A 12,852-nucleotide genomic window follows, 5' to 3' on the forward strand; every position below is an offset into this window, starting at 1 on the left:
GGGGAGCAGCAGGCAGAGGGAGAAGCAAGCTCCCCACTGAGCAAGGAGCCTGATGCAGGATTAGATTCCATGACCGTGGGATTGTGACCTGAATGAAGGCAGGCTTAACCATTGAGCCACCCCATCATCCAATATCTAATGATTCTTGCCAATTACCTGGTAATTCTTACATACTGGAAGCCTTCATTAAATATCTGGAACTCCATGATAACTATGTGGTAATCATGATTAACCACTCATATTCAAGGGTAAGGTATTAAAAACACTGATTAGAACTCACAGGCTTTCTCTAGAAAGACTGGGTGGGGAGTTTAATGCCCATTGTCTGTGGGTCTATTCTCTGGGGCCATTCAGTTCTTCTAGTAAAGGATCCTCTAATCTTTTGCCTGGGTTAAAGAGTTACTAGCTTATTACAAAACCTACCAAGGTTCTGGGAGCTGAGCAGGGAACTAAATTGAAGGTTTTACTATTCAGTATACAGACTTTCATGTAATTTGCATGTTTTCACCAAAGCAACTCACCCACATCCTCCACAGTGTCTAAGGATGGCTATGTCTGGAGATTTGTGTTTCAATTTCTTGAGAGAATAAACCTATCTCCAGTGGAGGTTTAAAGTGGAGGTATAGTTGGACAAACAGAAGTGATATAGCTTACATGTAGAGGGACCATGATATTAATTGCCCATACAAAATTTTTTTCGACCAACTCCAGTTTTTAGGCCTATACCTCATCATTGTCATCAATGATCACAGGTGCTTCTCAATAACCAAGCAACTCTAGGACTGTGTGTCAAGCCAAAACTGCCTCTAGCTGGCATCTTTTTCTGTAAAATTTAAGCCGCTTTCATTTCTCATTTTACGTACTCTGGCATGGTATTAACGGGCATCTCCTAGTTTCAAGGATGGCATTTATATATCTTTTACAAGATAATTTATAAGGGTCGGGGGGAGTTTTGCCCTGCCATATCAAAAATCTTTAAGATATAATTATCACTTGGGCACCTGGATGGCTGAGTCAGTTAAGCATCTGTGTCTAGCTCAGGTCACGATCCAGAGTCCTGGAATCAAGTCCCTCATCAGGATCTCTGCTCAGCAGGGAGTCTGCTTCTCCCTTTCCCCCCTGTCCCTCACCCCTGCTCATACTGTCTCTCTCAAATAAATAAATAAAATCTGAAAAAAAATAAAAAGAATTAAAGAGAGAGAGTGTGAATGGCTGTGTCAGTGGGGGGGAAGAGGGAGAGAATCCCAAGCAGGCTATACACGACCCTGAGATAATGAGCTGAGCCAAAATCAAGAGTCGGACACGTAACCAACTGAGACACTAAGGTGCACCTCTAACCTGTTCATTCTTAACTTCTGTCTCTCTCCACCACTTACTTTCTCAGTGGAACGCTAAATCATAACATTAGGGGCTATGATTTTATCTTGGTAATGAATGAACTGTGTTTTGAGGAGCTGACAGAACTGACAGCTGGCAAAACTCTGTGTTTTTGTGAGCAGCAGAGCTGTCATGCCAGCTTATCCACAGAACCCATCAATAGCACAGGGATTACTATTCATCTTCAAATCTAAGTATGTTAGTATTTCTTCTGCAAGTACCCACAGGAGTGAGCTTCTCCAAATGATGCACAGAACTCACACCAAACTAAACAAGATGTTTGAGAAGGTAATTTTTCTTTGTGGCATATAGAAACTATTTTCTGTGTTCAAGGAACTGAAAAGCTATATTTTTGTGTCTTGGGTTCACATTTCTTTAAATACGTATCACTTGAGAAGAGTAGGGGTTGGAAAATGGAAAAGTAGGGAGGAAAAAACTCTCAGCTTCAGAAGGATACCCCACTATTCCTTTGCCTTCATCATTCAGAAAGGCTAAACTAAACTTTATAGCTCAACAAAAGTTTCTAAGGCACCATCTTTCTCTCCAGTGAGGGTAGTGAGACAATGTTTTATTTCAAGACGGTTTCAGTCCAGGGAAATGCTACAGGACCACCACAACTGCTTAGGTTGAACAGAACTAAAATAATCTTACATACACTGCTGAGAGAGCAGCTATAGTGGCTGGTTTTACACATTTCCTAAAGTGTAACTTTTAACAGCCCCAAACAAGAAAAGTCCCAGGACTACAAAAGTGCATCCTAACACTTCTAGTTACAGCAGAGATGTTACAATATTACAGCCTGATGAGTTTTATTGTAGCTTTATTTCTGATTATAGAAATGATCTATAAAACCTTTACTGTCCTCAATAAGAGGTCTTCTCATCTCCCATTAACAAAAAGGTTGCAGTGGAGAAGATGCATTTTTTTTTTAAATTGGTCTATTTGTTGGCTTTTTTTTAGAAGAATGGTGCTCCTCTCTGAAAATTATCTATGGGAAGACAATTCTTATGCAAGTTATACAAACAAATAGCTATTACAATATCATAGTGTATATATCAATCCTAGACTTACCCTTAGAAGAAGCTCTGCTAAGATACAGCCAACAGCCCACATGTCCACACCTACACCATACATTCTAGCTCCAAAGAGTAACTCAGGGGCCCGATACCACCTGAAGAACAAAAAGAAATGTAATTTTAAAGATGAGATCGGGAGGGAGACAAACCATAAGATACTCTTAATCTCACAAAACAAACTGAGGGTTGCTGGGGGTAGGGAGGGGAGAGAGAGGGTGGTTGGGTTATGGACATTGGGGAGGGTATGTGCTATGGTGAGTGCTGTGAAGTGTGTAAACCTGGCGATCCACAGACCTGTACCCGTGGGGCTAATAATATATTATGTTAATAAAAATTAAAAATTTTTTAAAAATGTAATTTTAAAATGCAATTATTAAAGTACTTCTGGGGGCGCCTGGGTGGCTCAGTGGGTTAAGCCTCTGCCTTCGGCTCAGGTCATGATCTCAGGGTCCTGGGATCGAGCCCGACATCAGGCTCTGCTCGGCAAGGAGCCTGCTTCCCCCTCTCTTTCTGCCTGCCTCTCTGCCTGTCAAATAAATAAATCTCTCTCTGTCAAATAAATAAATTTAAAAAAAGAAAAAAAAAGTACTTCTGGGAGAAAACTCCTCAGCAAAACATCATCCCACTGATGAAATTTACTTTTATGTATTCCATTAACTCAAGAAAAACTGACTATAAAACCAAGCAGTTCCAGGACACCTGGGTGGCTCAGTTGGTTAAGCCTCTGCCTTCAGCTCAGGTAATGACCCCAGGTCCTGGGACTGAGTCCCACATCAGGCTCCCGGCTCAGTGGGGAGCCTGGTTTTTCCCTCTGCCTCTGCCTCTCTCTGTCCCTCATGAATAAATAAAGAAAAAGTCTTAAAAAAAAAACAAAAACAAAAAACCAAGCAGTTACATACTGGAAATGACACACATCCTTGGTCCATATACTTTTCCATTTTTTTTTTTTTAAGATTTTATTTCTTTATTTGACAGAGGGAGAGATCACAAGTAGGCAGAGAGGCAGGAAGAGAGAGAGGGGGAAGCAGGCTCCCTCTTGAGCAGAGAGCCCAATATGGGGCTCGATCCCAGGATCCTGGGATCATGACCGGAGCCGAAGGCAGAGGCTTTAACCCACTGAGCTACCCAGGTGCCCCTACTTTTCCATTCTTAAATAATTAATGCCTTCTCTCTTCCTGAAACTCTCAAAACCATCCTTCCTCTAAGCCAGCTTACTTCTAACTTCACTGAAAAATATCCAAATAATGGGAAAAAAAAAAGAAAAAAGAAAAAAAAATTCCATGGACTCACCTATAGTCTTTTGTATTCACACAATCTGCCTTTCTCATCTGTAACTTCAGATGAACTGTCCTGGACTGTTTTAATGCCAGTATGTCAACTTGGGGCACCAGGTACCATGCTCTCTTGCCTATTTTCTAAGATACTGAAATTCTTTCTCCTACATCAATGTTTTTTTCTTCTTCACTAGACTTTTCCCAGTAGTGTTCGAAAATACCATAATTTCTTCAGCCTTAAAAATAAACTAAAAAACAAAGTAATAAACAAGAAAAACTTCTTCAGGCCCAATTTCCTGTAACAGCTACCTCCACATTCTCTGGTTATTCTGAAATAACCAGAATATCCTCTTACTTCTGTTCTTACTATCTCCAATTCCTATTTTCTTATCCTTTTTTTTTTTTTTAAAGATTTTATCCATTCATTTGACAGAGAAATTACAAGCAGGCAGAGAGGCAGGCAGAGAGAGAGAGGGGGAAACAGGCTCCCTGCTGAGCAGAGAGCCTGATACAGGGCTCGATCCCAGGACCCCGAGATCATGACCCGAGCCGAAGGCAGAGGCTTTAACCCACTGAGCCACCCAGGCGCCCCTTCTTATCCTTTTAAACCCTTTCAGGGAGTGCCTGGCTGGCTCAGTTGGTACAGCATGTTAACTCTTATCTCAGGGTCCTGACTTCAAGCTCCAGGTTAGGCCTACACAGAGCTTCCTTTAAAAAAAAAACAAACACAGATGCCTGGGTGGCTCAGCTGGTTAAATGTCTGCCTTCAGCTCAGGTCATGATTTCAGGGTCCTGGGATTGAGCCCCACATTGGGCTCCCTGCTCAGCAGGGAATCTGCATCACCCTCTCCCTCTGACTCCTCCTCGCTGTTTATGCTGTCTCTGTCTCTCGCTCTCTCTGTTGCTCTCTCAAATAAAATCTTTAAAAAGAAACAAAACAAAAAACTAATCCTGCACAATATAAACTTTCAATTTTTTTAAAGCAGTTCTTACCTGGTTACAACCTGATGTGTATAAGCTCTATTGGGGCTCCCAAATGATTTGGCCAGGCCAAAATCTGCCAGTTTTAGAACTCCATTTTCATCTAACAACAAGTTGTTTGGTTTTAGATCCTGTATCATGGAGATTTTAAATAAACATGTCAGCAGGTGGGAGAGAATACCATAATGCTACATTTAGTTGCCTTAACTTTAAACCTGGCAAAAAACAGGGTAAAACCTTAAATTTAAACAACAATCAGTACTTTTTTTTCATTGACTTAAAATCTTACCAATGCTAAATAAGACTGGTTACATTACTTGGTGAGACCTTGGATCAAGACCTTGGGTCACTGAGCTTCAATTTACCTACCTCAGAGGGTTGCTGTGAGGATTAAATTTAGCATTTTCTATAAGGAGGCTACTGTAATGACTAGAGACTCAATAAACAGTTCCTGCTATTTATTTAATAACAGTAATACACATGAATTTCAGTAAATAAAAATATCATGCATTTAGAGAGGATTAGGAACAAATTCTTCAAAATATATACTAAAAAGATATTAGCAATAACCTAAAAGGGATTCTAAGTTTAAGGTATGAGAATTACTGACTACATGTACTCTTATTTATTTATCTAAATAGAGTGCCTAAGAATATCTACCTATTGATATTATCAGCCTTGTTTCAAGAGCTGAACGTTTCTAACATTGACTCAACCATTTCAGAAACTTCATTACTTCACAGAACTTTAGAGTTACTAAAAGTATTTTTTCTAAAAATATTTTAGTGTTGTAGAACTTAAACCAGACTCACTGTATTTTTTCCCCTTGTCACAATAGTATAGGTATAGCACAAAGAACACTGGACTTAAAGCCAAAACATGTAGATTTTAATATTCTGTCAGTTACTAGCTACTGACCTTGAAAAAATATATAAAACCTTGGTCAGGTGATATAGCAACTTAGCTTTTCACCTAAGAAAAAAATGAAGAACTGGGTCTCTTCTATTTCTAAATTTTATGTAGTATTTTATAGTCTTCGTGTCACCACCTGGTAGAAAAACTGAAGGGAACACCCAGAGGAAGATGGGAAAAAAATGGCCGGGCTCTATTTTTATTTTAAAATACACATATTTAGACCATTTATGTAATAACTGACTATATTAAACTTGACTAAAACATAAAGAATCAATCATACTTGGTTAAAAACCTTACCCTATGTAGAATCCAATGCTGATGTAAATATTCTAACCCTTGAAGAGTCATCAACATGTAGGCTTTGATGTGTGATGGTGTCAACACAAGACTATTATCCTTTATTATAACCTGTAAACCCAGTGTATATATACAATTATTCCAAATAAATCATACCATATAAAATCACAGACATAAAATGAGTTTACCCATCATATAGGAGAATCTGAAGAAACACTGCCTAACTCTCCTTAGGAAGCACTGTCAGAATTTCCAGTTATGTGATTAGGGCAAGTATCTCTGCTGGTGCATTCTTTCCTACTTCTTTGTTTAAAAGGCACTAACACAGTGAACATTTGTTGTTTTGCTTGCCCCAGGATGTATAGCCCCTTCTGATAACAGCATTCAGCATTCCTTTGGGATATCACCTGGTTAAAATAGAACTGACCACTACCAGTGTCTTCTAGAGGTAGATACATGACCCATGCATAGTCAATCACCACAAGCCTGCTGTCTAAAAGACTGGTTTAGGGATGGACATGTGATCTAAGCCAAGCTAATCCAACAGGCCAACTACTTCTGTTAGAAACTAAGAGAACAAAGCATCTTCCGTCCTTACAGATTATTAAATTCTTAAGGATATAAACCTGAGGTGCCTGAGTCACTATTCTGAGAAATTAAGCCCATGAAGAAAGGCAACAAAGAAGAAAATAGAGTCAAGCTAAAGTGCAAGACTGAATTTTCCATGGCATTATTTGAGAACTGTGCTTAAAATCAGTTTATTCCTACATTAATAAGTTATATCAGCTAAAAGTTCCCATTTTCTTTTTTTAGAAATCAGATTTAGATAAAAGGTATCCTGGGGCACATGGGTGGCTCAGATGGCAGCCGGCTCAGGTCATGACCCCAGGATTCTAGGATCGAGTCCTGCATCAGGCTCCCTGCTTTGCAGAGAGCCTGCTTCTCCTCCCTTTGCCTGCCGCTCCGCCCCACCCTGCCTGTGTCTTCTCTCTCTCTGTCAAATAAATAAAAACTTTAAAAAAAAAAGGGTATCCAAATTGGCAAGAAGTAAAACTTACACTATTTACAGATGACATACTATATAGAGAAAACCCTAAATACTCCACCAAAAAACTACTAGAACTGATCGCTGAATTCAGTAAAGTTGCAAGATCCAAAATCAATATACAGAAATCTGTAGCATTTTTATATACTAATAATGAAGTAAAAGTAAAAGAAATTAAGAGAATAATCCCATTTACAAAAAAAAAAAAAAAAAAGAAAAGAAAAGAAAAAAGAAAAAGAAAGAAAAAAAAGAAGTCAGAGTTAGGCAAAATATGCCCTTTTCAGTGCATAGTTCCATGTGTTTAACAAAGATATCCAGTTATGTAACCACTACCAAAATCAAGATAAAGTTCTTTAACTCCCACCCCTACCCTAATAGCCTCAGGCCCCTCTATACCTAATACTTTCCTCTACTCCCAACCCTGGCCACCACTGACCTGATCTGTTTCTTTAGTTTTGCCTTTTCCAGAATATCATATAAGTGGAATTATGTAATATATAGCATTTTGAACTTGAGTTCTTTCATTTAGCATAATACATCTGAGATTCCTCTATACTTTATATGTATGAGCAGTTCATTACTTTTTATCCCCAAACAGCATTCCATTTTACAGCTATACCACAGTTTGTTTATATATTCACTAGAAAAGGTATTTAGATTGTTTCCAGTTTCGGCAATAATGAAAAAAGTTGGACATCTGTGTACCAAATGATTTCTGTGTAGACATATTTTGGTGTCTCTTAGACAAATATCTAGTAGTGGTATTGCCAGATCATTCTTCAGCTGTGTATTTAACTGTTTTTTGTATTCTCACCAGCAGTGTATGAGAATTTTAGTTGTTCAACATCCCTGGATTGTCAGTTTTTTGTTTTTGTTTTTTTAAAGATCTTATTTATTTATTTGACAGACAGAGATCACAAGTAGGCAGAGAGGCAGGCAGAGAGAGAGGGGGAAAAAGGCTCCCTGCTGAGCAGAGCCCAATGTGGGGCTCGATCCCAGGACCCTAAGACCATGACCTGAATCGAAGGCAGAGGCTTAACTCACTGAGCCACCCAGGTGCCCCTGGATTGTCAGTTTCTGAGATTCAGTTAGTATTAAGGAAAAGCCCAAGATCTTATATTCTCAAATGTAAAATAAAAAACTTGGCTTTCAAAAGGAGGATATTCTGTGATATATGGAAAAGGAACCCTAAATTCTCAAAGGCCTAATATTCATCTCTCTAAAAGTAATGTCAATCAGGTACAGGGAACTTGGTAGACAGATGTGCTCTGAAATCCAAATCTCTGTATATAACACTGGGAATATGGCTAAATGACTCAGAAGAAAAAAGGAAATAAACCTTTAGGTTCTCTTCTGATAAAAAGAGAAAAGAAAGTCCTCTAGGAATCTTAATCTTACCTCTAGATCAGTTTCCATAAAATCAAAGACAAGACTAATATTAGATTTATGTCCAAAAGCATCAAGGAGCTGCAAAGCAAAATTAAAAAATAAACAAGTAAATAAAAATGTGATTTTCCATAAAATATTTGAAAAGATTATACCAACTAAAGTAATTTTTAAAAATTTAAACATGCATCTGGACTGCTGATAATTCCCAGCTAAATCTGAATTATCTTATTAAATTTGACATTTATCCTTTATATCGCTAGGAATTAGTAATTTGAGGCACAAAAACACTAAACTTTGTATTTTTTTAAAGATCTTATTTATTTGAGAGAGACAGAGAGTATGCACAAGCAGGGGGAGGGGCGGAGAGAGAGAGAGAGAAGCTGACTCCTCGCTGAGCCAGGAGCCTAATGCTGGGCTCAATCCCAGGATTCAAAGATCGTGACCTTAGCCAAAGTCAGACACCTAACCAACTGAGCAAGTAGGTGTGCCTAAACCTTAGTATTTATTTATTTATTTATTTATTTGACAGAGAGAGAGAGAGAGAGATCACAAGTAGGCAGAGAGGCAGACAGAGAGAGAGAGAGGGAAGCAGGCCCCCTGCTGAGCAGAGAGCCCGATGCGGGACTTGATCCCAGGACCCCAGGATCATGACCTGAGCCGAAGACAGAGGCTTAACCCACTGAGCCACCCAGGCGCCCAACCTTAGTATTTTTAAAAAGTCACTAAATACGTAAGCTTTCCTCCAAAATTTTGAGAATTATAATTAAGAAATAAATTAATGAAAACTTCATCCCAGTCTGCAATTTTGTGCTCAGTATTTAAGAAAATCCTATAAATAGAAGTGGTAGCTATCATTCCTTATATGCACCCTCTATGCCAGGCTCTATTTTCAGGTACTTCAAATGCATTCAATCAATGAACTAGTCTTACTACAACCCTCTGAGGTGGGGTTACGGCACCGAGTTATAGGGGAGCTTACTCAAGGTCTTACACATGCTAGGGCTCTCTAGGCTTCAAAATGATTTTTTTTTTTTTAATTTGACAGACAGGGATCACAAGTAGGCAGAGAGGCAGAAAGAGAGAGGGGGGGAAGCAGGCTCCCTCTTGAGCAGAGAGCCCAATATGGGGCTCGATCCCAGGATCCTGGGACCATGACCGGAGCCGAAGGCAGAGGCTTTAACCCACTGAGCCACTCAGGCGCCCGTCAAAATGATTTTTCACAAAATTAGGCCATATGCCCATATTAAACTTATTCCATCAGTTGTATAGTTTTAAAGACAATGCCTAGAGACGCCTGGGTGGCTCAGTCAGTTAAGTGTCTGCCTTTGGTTCCTGGGATGGAGGTCCCGGCTCAGTGGGGAGTCTGCTTCTCCCTCTGCCTCTGCCCCTCCCCCTGTTTGTGCTCACGCTTCGAGTGTGGCGCGCTCTCTCTCTCTCATGCTGTGTGGCGTGCTCTCTCTCTCTCATGCTGTCAAAATAAAGAAATAAAATCTTAAAAAAAATTTTTTTTAAAAACAAAGACAGTGCCTACAGAATCAATTAGAACAGAAAATACCTATTAGCCTAATAAATTTTTAAGCTTTTTTGCAAGGTTCACCTAAAGCAATTCATCTTGCTGAGCCTTCAATCAACAACTACCACATTCAGAAATGACAGGGTCCCAAACCCAAGAAATAATTTAGATCATACTCACACCAATTATATTTGGATGACTTAGCTCCTGTAATAATTTTATTTCTCTTAAGGCTGTTCTATTTATACCTATATGAAAAGGCAAAGCAAAATGTGAGAAATAACTCTGACATCTCAAATCTTAAAAGCATATTTTTTGGGATAGGTTAGTCTTTCAGGAAACAGCAATGAATATCCTACAGAAAAATAAGGGCCATTTTGACAGTTTTTTTGACATCTGGTTTTATTTTATATTACTTTATTTTTAAAATAGCTTAAAATCACTATGATAAATGGTGAAAAAAAGTATTCACTTTGTAGCATATCCCTTGAGAAGATTGCTGGAATATCAATGTGACAGTGTGTAACATTAAAGCAATAAATAAGTCAACAGCTTCCTCTTTCTTGCATTATGAATATTAGGAACAGATTTTTGATGCTAACAGCAAAATAGTGGTAAGACTATTATTGTTCCCAATACAAAGGATAGAACTCAAAATTAAAAATAAGATCTGGTACTATCTGTTAAATAGAAGATGGGTCCTTTTTATAAAAACTAGTTCTTGGTGACTAAATAAGACTTAACATGCTACCACACAAAGCTATGGAGGAAAGGTAAAAACATGTTTTCTTCCATTCATCTATTTCAGTGTGAGCTTTCCATACTTCCATGAGGTTGTATCCTGAATTTTCAAAGTAATCAGTTTAGGGGGGGAAAAAAAAAAGAGTGCTTGCAACAATACCTTAAAGAATAACGAAGACAGCAAGACAAGTCACTGATAACCTTGTTGCCTTACATTTACTCAGATGACTTGGTTATATGACTCTTAACATCCAAATGGTGGATATCACAAACATCCTGTCTCTATCCTGATTCTCTATGCTGAGTTTACTCTTCTAGCACCCTGCAATAACCCTATCTAAACCACTCATAACTGATACGTTGCTAACTTCCTTAGTGAGAATAAAAACTTTTCCTGTTCTGTCAGATTATATTGAGTACTCACCATCTTTAGCTTCTGATCTATGTCCAAGTTTAATCTGGTAGGGGGGGAAAAACCCAAACACATTAAAAATGTGTTATTTAGACTTAGTGCATAACATATAAACACTTCAGAAACTTAGCCACAACAAAAATACGTAGCAACTTATATGTGGCCAGTAAGCAAGAAGGGAGTGGAAATCATGAATCTGAAATTAACAATACAAGAAAGGACCAAGTACCTATCATGCCTTGCCCCTTAAGTTTTTGAGTTACATTCAAGTAATGGAATTAAGAAAATAATGTCTCCTTTATCTCTGCAAAATTAAATGTGGAAAAGTAACTGAGGGCATACTGATTAATAAACAACAACAACAACAACAAAAATCACTTCAAGTTGGCCTACTTGGAAGGAAATATATGACATACAAACATAAAATAACATGTTTAATATGCCCAATAACATGTTCTCAGGGAACACATTTTCCCAAAAAGAAAAATTACAAATTATGATGGATATAAAAAATGGTTAAACTGTTGTTACCATGAATACACATAACAAAACAAAAGAAGCAAAACAAATTGCATTAATAGGTTTAGGCTTACACCAGTCTCTTACTCACTGCTTTATACAATGACTACATGTAATTTAAAAAAAAAAAAAAATCCCAAAACAATTACTTCTGGAAAAACACAAATATCCTTTAAAAATTCTACCTTTAAAAATATCCCCCAGCTAAATGCAAAATGGGGCAGCCACTGTGGAAAACGGTATGGAGGTTCCTCAAAAACTAAAAATATAATTACCATATGATCCAGTAAGTCCCCTACTGGGCATATACCCAAAGAATACAAAAACACTAATTCAAAAGCTATATGCATCTCTATGTTTACTGCAGCATTATTAACAAAAGCAAACAGAACATTAAAATAGAATATTACTCAGCCACAAAAAAGAACAAAATCTTGCCATTTGCAACAACATGGATGGATCTAGAGGGTATAACATTAAGTGAAATAAGAGAAAGACAATACCATATGATTTCATTCATATGTGGAAACTAAGAAACAAAACAAACAGGGACGCCTGGGTGGTTCAGTTGGTTAAGCCGCTGCCTTCGGCTCAGGTCATGATCCTGGGGTCCTCGGATCGAGTCCCGCATCGGGCTCCTTGCTCGGCAGGGAGCCTGCTTCCTCCTCTCTCTCTGCTTGCCTCTCTGCCTGCTTGTGTGTACTCTCTCTCTCTGACATATATATTAAAAAAATCTTAAAAAAAAAAAAAAGAAACAAACAAAGAAGAAAGAGACAACCAAGAAACAGTTAACTAGAGAGAACAGATAGCTATCAGAAGGGAGGTGGGAGGGGGATGGGGGAAATAGCTGAAGAGGATTAAGACTACACATCACGATGAGCACTAATGTATAGACTTGCTGAATCACTGTATTGTACACCTGAAACCAATGTAACACTTCATGTTAAGTATGCTAGAAATAAAATTTAAAAGATAAGATTCTTGGTAATGATAAAAATAGATTAAAAGATGTAAATATATAAATATATATCTTCCAGCTGTATACTACAAACACAACTTTTTACTTAAAGGTAAACTACTATAGCACTAAAAAATATAGGGCACTCAGCAATAAATCTAACAAAAGATGTGCAAAGTTTTCCAAAACTAAGTAATAAAATGATATAAAAACATGCTTAAAATGAGACCAAAATAAACACACTCATGGATAGCAAGACTCAGTAATCACACATACGTCAATTTTCTTTAAGTTCAATGCAATCAAATCCAAAGCTCAACAGCATTTTTTAAAGAACACTGACAAACTGATTCTA

At 38.0% G+C, this 12,852-nt stretch overlaps 1 protein-coding gene across 9 annotated transcripts in view; it reads right to left on the reverse strand.

The window, feature by feature from the left end:
* The window catches only part of CDK7 (cyclin dependent kinase 7), a 40,340-nt gene that overhangs the window by 22,915 nt on the left and 4,573 nt on the right, over positions 1–12,852 (reverse strand). For 5 of the 9 annotated variants that reach the window (XM_080803931.1, XM_080803927.1, XM_080803929.1 and 2 more), the window contains exons 3-8: positions 11,033–11,066; positions 10,048–10,115; positions 8,364–8,432; positions 5,921–6,031; positions 4,721–4,839; positions 2,449–2,548 (exon numbers count right to left, since the gene is read on the reverse strand). In XM_080803931.1, coding sequence (XP_080660057.1) covers positions 2,449–2,548; positions 4,721–4,839; positions 5,921–6,031; positions 8,364–8,432; positions 10,048–10,115; positions 11,033–11,066 — 501 coding nt within the window. The remainder of the gene's footprint in view (positions 1–2,448; positions 2,549–4,720; positions 4,840–5,920; positions 6,032–8,363; positions 8,433–10,047; positions 10,116–11,032; positions 11,067–12,852) is intronic. The other 4 variants (XM_080803933.1, XM_080803932.1, XM_080803935.1 and 1 more) reach the window with 4 other exon arrangements.

Source organism: Martes martes, assembly GCF_963455335.1.
Source record: "Martes martes genome assembly, chromosome: 5".
NCBI lineage: Eukaryota > Metazoa > Chordata > Mammalia > Carnivora > Mustelidae > Martes > Martes martes.